General features: G+C 37.2%; 1 protein-coding gene across 1 annotated transcript in view; it reads left to right on the top strand.

Moving 5' to 3' along the window:
* Positions 1–1894: 1894 nt before the first annotated feature.
* The window catches only part of LOC139947253 (NADPH oxidase 2-like), a 28933-nt gene continuing 22202 nt past the window's right edge, over positions 1895–8625 (top strand). Inside the window, exon 1 of the mRNA XM_071945139.1 lies at positions 1895–2190. Within this exon, the coding sequence (XP_071801240.1) occupies positions 2146–2190 (45 nt within the window). The 5' untranslated portion in view covers positions 1895–2145. The remainder of the gene's footprint in view (positions 2191–8625) is intronic.

Below are 8625 nucleotides of genomic sequence, written 5' to 3'. Positions count from 1 at the left end.
ATGAAAAATAATTGTGACTGTTTTTTGGTGTTTTCTCACCAAGTAGACACCTAGTACTCGGCTGAAACTTTCACAGGTTTATCTTCCTTTAAAGGCAGTGGACACTATTGGTAAACACTCAACATAACTATCAGCATAAAACCTCACTTGGTAACAAGTAATGGGGAGAGGTTGATAGTATAAAACCGTTGTGAGAAATGGCGTACTTTTCCACGAATTTGATTTCGAGACCTCAGATTTAGAACTTGAGGTCTCAAAATCAAGCATCTGAAAGCAAACAATTTCGTGTGACAAGGCTGTTTTTTCTTTCATAGTTAGCTCGCAACTTCGGCGACCAATTGAGCTCAAATTTTCACATGTTAATACATTAAAGGCAGTGGACACTTTTGGTAATTGTCAAAAACTAGCCTTCACAGTTGGTGTGTCTCAACATAAGCATAAAATAACAAACTTGTGAAAATTGGAGCTCAATCGGTCATCGAACTTGCGAGATAGTAATGAAAGAAAAAACACCCTTGTCACACGAAGTTCTGTGCGTTTAGATGGTTGATTTCGTGATTTTGAGGTCTCGAAATCAAAATCGTGGAAAAATACTTCTTTCTCGAAAACTATGGCTTTTCAGAGGGAGCCGTTTCTCACAATGTTTTATATCATCAACCTCTCCCCATTACTCGTCACCAAGATACGGTTTTTGCTAATAATTATTTCGAGAAATTACCAATAGTGTCCACTGCCTTAAGCATAAAGCATGGAGGAAGCTTCCTTCATGCTTTAAGTGAGAAGACTGGTCTTTGACATTACCAATATTGTCCAGTGTCTTTAAATCTATCTTTCTTTGCAAGTGTGCTTTTAATTAGCACCACGTTGACAAAAAACAACCGATGACCCTACCTTTAAAGACAATGGACACTATTGGCATTTGTCAAAGACCGGTCGTCTCACTTGGTGTATCTCAACATATGCATAAAATAACAAACCTGTGAAAATTTTGAACTCAATTGGTCGTAGAAGTTGCGAGATAATAATGGAAGAAAAAACACCCTTGTAACACGAAGTTGTGTGCTTCCAGATGCTTGATTTCGGGGGACCTCAAAATCTAATTATAAAGTCTCGAAATCAAATTCAATTGTTTTTAGTGGATCATGTCTTCTTTCTCGAAAACTTATTTAGAGGACGCCGTTTCTCACAATGTTTATACTTTCAACAGCTCTGCATTGCTTGTTACTAAGTACGCTTTTGTGCTAACAATTGTTTTGAGTAATTACCAATAGTGTCCAGTGCCTTTAAAGGGTCTACGTAACTTTTGTAGGACAAAAAAACACAATGTCCACAGGTTTACACTACACTTACACAGTTTGATAATGATAGTAGAAAGCTTCCCTGGAAATATTACGTGCTGAGGTGCTGTAGTTTTGGGGAAATGAGTAATAAAAAAATATTCATGAAAAAAATTTTCGTCGCATGAGACGAAAATTATTTTAATCATTTACAAACGTATTTTCATAAGATTGTTTTACTCATTTCTCAGAAACTACAGCACCTCAGTAAGTAATATTTGAAGGGAAGCTTTCCACTGTCATTATCTTGAAACCCTGTAAGTTTAATGTAAATCTTTGGACATTTTAAAAAGGTACCCGAATCCTTAAACGCAAAAAAACGAAGGTCTCTTCATTCAACTTTTCCGATCGCCCTGAAGGACATGCTACTGAAAGGAGTGAATAAAAAAGAAATAGGCAACAAAAACCAGATTAGACTGTCCAATAACTATTGACAATAATAGTTCATCACACGTACCTCTAGTCATGATAATATGCGGAAATGAAATGCCTTTTCACATGAACTGTTGTCACAGTTCACGGGAGCATAACCACCAACCTCAATGATTATACACACCAAACGTTGACTGGCATAAACTGAAGTGGGTTGCCTAACTGGTAGAGTTTTCATTTGCTAGTGTCAGCGCACACACAACAGTGTTGATTTCAGTTCGAGTCGAGGGTAAACACTCGCTCAACTCGCAGGGTACAGAGGAGCGCTGACACCCACGGAGCGCTTCGGTGATCTACGCTGCTCGGCCTGAGACCGGAAAGCCTCATTCCTTTGCAAGCTCTTTTATGTGGTTAACTCTGAAGTACTGGAAGCAACATGGGTGATAGGTTGATCAATGAGGGTCTGAAGACAATTTTCTTGGTGAGTTTAGCTGATATTTTCCTGTTATAATTTGCTGATAGGGGTTCGGATGATTGTTAGCACTGATGTGTTTTCATAAGAATAGTCCAACAACAGTATGTTTAACAGATGTTAAATTTGCATAGATGATAAAGAATATTCATTTTGTTTTCACCCATGTATACTGTATACTCAGTACTTAGCCGAATTCTCTTGAAAAAAGGCATAATATATTGCTCGGGTGTGACATTATTGCTCGGGTGTGACATTAAAGACACTGGACACTAACGGTAGTTGTCAAAGACTAGCCTTCACAGTTGGTGTATCTCAACGTATGTATGAAATAACAAACCTGTGAAAATTTGAGCTCAATTGGTCATCGAAGTTGCTAGATAATAATGAAAGTAAAAATAACCCTTGTCACACGAAGTTGTGTGCGTTTAGATGGTTGATTTCGAGACCTCAAGTTCTAAATCAAATTCGTGGAAAATTACTTCTTTCTCGAAAAATATGGCACTTCAGAGGGAGCTGTTTCTCATAATGTTTTATACCATCAACCTCTCCCTATTACCCATTACCAAGTAAGGTTTTATGCTAATAATTATTTTGAGTAATTACCAAAAGTGTCCAGTGCCTTTAACCCACGATCTTTGCAATTCCAGAGCAGTGTCGTATATTAGCTCATGATTTTAAAGATATAATAACATATTTTATGTTTTTTGATAGACTTCCAATCTCATTTTCTTCTAAAGATAGACAAACATCAGTATGGACCTTTCTGAAACATTTTCTCAACATACCAGACATCGCTTAAAGACACTGCACACTATTGGTAATTGTCAAAACTAGTCTTCACAGTTGGTGTATCTCAACATATGCAAAAAATAACAAACCTGTAAAAAAAATATGAATTCAATTGGTCTCCAAAGTTGCGAGATGGAAGAAAAAACGCCCTTGTCACATGAAGTTGTGTGATTTCAGATGGTTGATTTCGGGACGTCAAAATCTAATTCTGAGGTCTCGCAATCAAATTCGTGGAAAATTACTTCTTTCTCGAAAACTATAACTTCAGAGGGAGCCGTTTCTCACAATGTTAACAGCCTCCCATTGCTTGTCACCAAGTAAGATTTTTACGCAAACAATTATTTTAAGTAATTACCAGTGGTGTCTACTGCCTTTAACGGGAAGTCGGCCGTTGATGGTATGACTGCTGTTTCCTGACAGTGCTTGCCCGACCGACTTCCCTTTTCACAAAATGAATGATTAATAAGTGACAGCAAAATTAAAGGAACAGGTTGCCCTGGACTGGTCGAGTTGGTCTTTGAAAAGCGTTTGTAACCGTTTTCTATAAAATGCATATGGTTGGAAAGATGTTTTTAAAGTAGAATACAATGATCCACACAAATATGCCTCGAAATTGCGTGGTTTTCTTTTTACCTTGTCGATTAACAACGGTCGGCCATTTACTGGAGTCAAATTGTTGACCCCCATAAATGGCCGACCGTGTTATTAGTTCGCAAAGTAAAAGGAAAACCATAAAACCATGCAATTTCGAGACAAATTCGTGTGGATCATTATATTCTACTTTTAAAACCGCTTTCCATCCATATGCGTTTGATAACGAACGGTTACTCGTCCGATCCAAGGCAACGTGTCCCTTTTAACGTGTTAACACTTAATAACAATTAGTTTAAGGCAGGGTGAACTTTTGGTATTTACTAAAATAGATGACCATTCAAAGTTACTTAGTATACAGAGCTTCGGAGAGTTGTTTTTGGTGGTATAAAACATTGTTAGAAACGGCGACCTTTTTTAAGTAAATGCAGTTTTTGTAACTAATGACATTAGTTTTTTTTATGAGAATTTTATCTCAAATTCTATGTCTACGTTTCCAAATTGGCATGTTTATAACACACTGTTTAAAGTAAAATATGTCTTCAAAAGAAATTGGTTTCTTTGTGTTTTGTAAAGTAATTTACTTTTTGTTAAAGTTCAAACATTTACGTTACGGTGGTTCCAACCATGTTGACCGTGTTTCGAATCGTGTAAACGACTTGCTTTAAAATGCACCCTTCCACCGAGGTTGAGCTAGACCAACACATACGGGAAAAATGCTCACACACACATGGTATTGGTTATAGATCTAAAAGACTTTCACACCAAGACTTCACAAAATAAAATGAGTTTCCCGTGGCTAAGTAAACAGCTCGAATTGTGCAGTCGATAGCTCAGTTACAAAAACTTGTAACGCTTTGCTGAACGCATATAATGAGAGTCATACTGCTGTGTATAATTCAATGCCCAGTATTTTTAGCTTAGGTTGTGGCTTATGTCCCGACTTAGGCTCCGACCAGAGTCCCGGCTTAGGCTCTGACTTGGTTGAGGATGCTCCGACCAGAGTCCCGGCTTAGGCTCCAACTTAGGTTGCGGCCAGACTCCGACTTATGTTGTGGCTAAGGCTCTGACCTAAGGCTCAGACTTAGGCTTCGTCGGTAGTTTTTGCGGACGGAGCCTAGGCCAGGCCTTAGCCGTGGTCAGAAAACAAAATCATCTCAATCCCCTCGGGGAGTCAAATACACTGATACCCTAGACTGGACCATTACAAAGGGTTGAGCAGGCGGGTGCTTGAGTTGGGTAGCTCTAGTTTTTAGAGTCTGACAAATAATTGCATAGGTTCTGAGGTTTTCCCAACACCACCTACCATCCCAAATTCACCTTGTTGGGGACAGTAGCTATATTAGTCACCACCTCCATTTAAAGGCAGTGGACACTATTGTTATTACTCAAAATAATTATTAGCATAAAACCTTTCTTGGGGACAAGTAATAGGGAGATGTTGATGGTATAAAACATTGTGAGAAACGGCTCCCTCTGAAGTGCCATAGTTTCCGAGAAAGAAGTAATTTTCCACGAATTTGATTTCGAGACCTCAGATTTAGAACGTGAGGTCTCGAAATGAACCATCTAAACGCACACACCTTCGTGTGACAAGGGTGTTTTTTTTCGTTCATTATTATTTCAAAACTTCGACGACCAATTGAGCTCAAGTTTTCACAGGTTTGTTATTTTATATTCATATTCATATTCAGTACATTTATTTCAATGCTGTCATACAAAACAATAATACAATAGCGTAGATTTATGTCAAAATTAAAACAAGTAATATCGTATGAGGTATGATTAGGTACACACTACTTCAAAAAAAATAAAATGAGCAGTAATTTAAAGACAACATTTAGGTGTAAGGTTAAGCAAAATGCTTTTGTGCCCTAACCTATTGACAGACAAACATGATACTAAGGAACACAAACAAAGACAAAGACAAGGGACAACATGGTCAGATGATAGGTGTAGGCCTACAAACAACACAACGGCGAGTCATCATTAAATGGACTCCTACTATTAAAGGAACACGTTGCCTTGGATCGGACGAGTTGGTCAAAACCAAAGCGTTTGTAACCGTTTTTTATATAATGCATATGGTTGGAAAGATGTTTTAAAAGTAGAATACAATGATCCACACAAGTTTGCCTCGAAATTGCGTGGTTTTCCTTCTACTGTGCGAACTAACACGGTCGGCCATTTATGGGAGTCAAAGTTTTGACCCCCATAAATGGCCGACGTGTGAGTCGACGAGGTAAAAGGAAAACCACGCAATTTTGATGCATGTTTGTGTGGATCATTGTATTCTACTTTTACAACATCTTTCCAACCATATGCATTATATAAAAAACGGTTACAAACGCTTTTCAAAGACCAACTCGACCGATCCAAGGCAATGTGTTCCTTAAAAGTCATTAATTATAAGGTTATAAGGAATATGCATTTGAGTAGTAGTTATTGCAGGGTGTTTCTTTTCTCGAAAATACAGGTAGAGTGATTGCCGATTAAATTGTACATAAATTTGCCTAATTTCAATGATGATAACAATCAGAGAACAAAATAATGCAACAGTATGAAAAAAAAAAAACTACATCTCGCTTTCGTGAGGTGAGATGCCGATTACTACTAGTGTTACTACAGACACACAGGTATACACAAGCTGACAGCTGAGACCAAACAAAGCAAACGATTAAAAAGAACAACATTAGATTTTGATGGCATTACAGATAAGTATCTAGCAAGTCGTGTTGAAGTTTTCTTGAAAATGTACTGATTGTAGAAGGTTGCTTAAAATGTATGGGAAGACTATTCCAATATTCTACTCCTCGTTGCACAACGCTATTTTTATGAATTCAAGTTCTATTGTGATTGACATACAGATCCCTCTTCAATGCTTTACGAGTACCATAGGAATGTATTGATGAAGCTTAAGTAAACATTTCATTAAAGCTATTAGGTAACAGGCGGTATTTGTTCTTGAACATGAATTTACCCAAGTTCAGACGATACAGGTCATTAAATTTGAGCACTTTAAGTTCGGCAAATATAGGAGCTGAATGAGAAAGATAGTTGGCTTTTGTAATAATTCTAACGGCTTTCTTTGCAATAGTAAAAGTTTGTTACATAGTGCCTTTCCGTGACCCCAGGATAATATTGCGTAATTTAAATATGAAAGAATGAATGCATTGTATAAAGTTAACAAAATCTTTTGCGGTAGAAAATATTTCAATCTGTTTCAATCTATTTCAATCTATTCATAATACCAACATTTTTTTATTATTATTATTATGCGTATGTTGAAATGCAGCAAGTGAGAAGACTGGTCTTTGACAATTACCAATAGTGTCCATTTGTAACATTGCATTATAACGAAACCATTGCATTATCACAGAGACTCAATCACACATGGCCACATGGAAACTTGTCTGGAGTATAGAAAATAAAGTACCATAGACTTGGTGAACGTTGTTTACCCAGCCGTGAAATGTATTTTTTTTATGGGAAATGTATGGCATCTATTTCAAAAGACACCAGACTTGCGTGGTGCCTTGATATTTCTATTAAAAAACTGCATGATCATCTGGAACAACAATCGTTGAAAGAATATTGGGGTCGGGAAAATGGTGTCAGCGAGTTCAGAATTATGAATGTAAACACGCTATAGGTTGTCAAAATGGCTCTTATATTCCACATGATTGGTTTGTTGGTGAGTTGACGACGGGGGGGGGGGGGGAACCCGCTGCACTTCCCGGTACACACTCGGTGAAACTTTACATTCTAGAAATAACTTCAAGTTCAAAGCTCAGTTCATTTCTTTTTTGAGATACATAACAGTTTGTGTTGTGTAACGCATGTGAAATAACCAAGTGCTCAAGAGTAGGGGTTCGGCCCGGTGTTTCCGGCTGGATTGGCAGCATATTGCGCCAAAGCATCTTGTAAACAAGTACATGGTGCTAAGGATTAGGTCTCATATTTTCAAACTTAGTCCCACTCACCTTGTAGTAAAATTAATACCTGGCGCTTTGTAATCTTTGGGAAAATGCGCGTATTAAATTCGGTTACTATTACAACTATTATTTACAATTCAACAACAAAACTGGCACTGCAAAACGTAAAGGAACACTGTTTGATATGCCTTTGGATAAAAAATATAATACCAGACTAAAGGAACGTACTTAAAACACCCATTTCAACTTTGTCCTGTTTACCGAAACAGTTTCTGTCTTGAAACTCTGGATCTTGACATGATTATAATACAAACTGGCTGAAAAACCAACATCACACGAACATTGCCATTTTTGTATGTTCCTGCAGCTAAGAACACAATAAGTAACCATTAGTTTAAGAACTCGAATTAAGTTGACCATTCTTCAGTAAATAATAGCCAAGTACTTCCTCGTCGATAACAAAGATATTTAACGGCGAGGTAATCCTCTTTATTAGTGGCACCATGCAGTTCCTTTCTAACAATGCATTCAGTGCTGGAGGAAATACTATTTTCCTTGTAGTAAATACCGTGTAACTTCTGACACTGCATGTTTACACGAGAGCTATAGGTCCTGGACTTCCTGCAGGCACATTTTGTGCTATCCCAATGAAAGAAAACATAAGGCACTATTTAGACTCTTTTGGTGATTAGTCAAAATAATTGTTAACGTTAGCATGAAAACTTACTTGGTATAATCATGGAGCAATAAACTAGTTTAATCATGATCATGGAGGAAGAAATGGAGAGCTGTTGACAGTATAACACATCGTGAGAAACGGCTCCCTCTGAAGTAACATTACATAATATAGGTTGTTAGAAATGGTTAGTTTTGTAAAAACTAAAAAAAAATGTTTTTGTAAACTGTACATTTCGGCTTTTAGCTGCTGTATTGCAGTGTTTTAAATAATAACCCATAAATAATAAAGATGTAATTTATCACTCAAAATAAATTACTTCATGCCTAAAGAATTTATTCGGCATGGCGGAAAGCACATAATTTTGTGTAGGCAACAAGGGTGTTTTTTTCTTGCATTATCCTCTTGCAACTTCGATTACCAACTGAGTCAACATTTTCACAGATTTGT

The sequence above is a fragment of the Asterias amurensis genome, chromosome 14 (assembly GCF_032118995.1).
Source record: "Asterias amurensis chromosome 14, ASM3211899v1".
In the NCBI taxonomy this organism is placed as follows: Eukaryota; Metazoa; Echinodermata; class Asteroidea; order Forcipulatida; family Asteriidae; genus Asterias; species Asterias amurensis.
The sequence above is the reverse complement of the archived record's forward strand: the minus strand, read 5'-3'. Positions and strand labels throughout refer to the sequence as shown.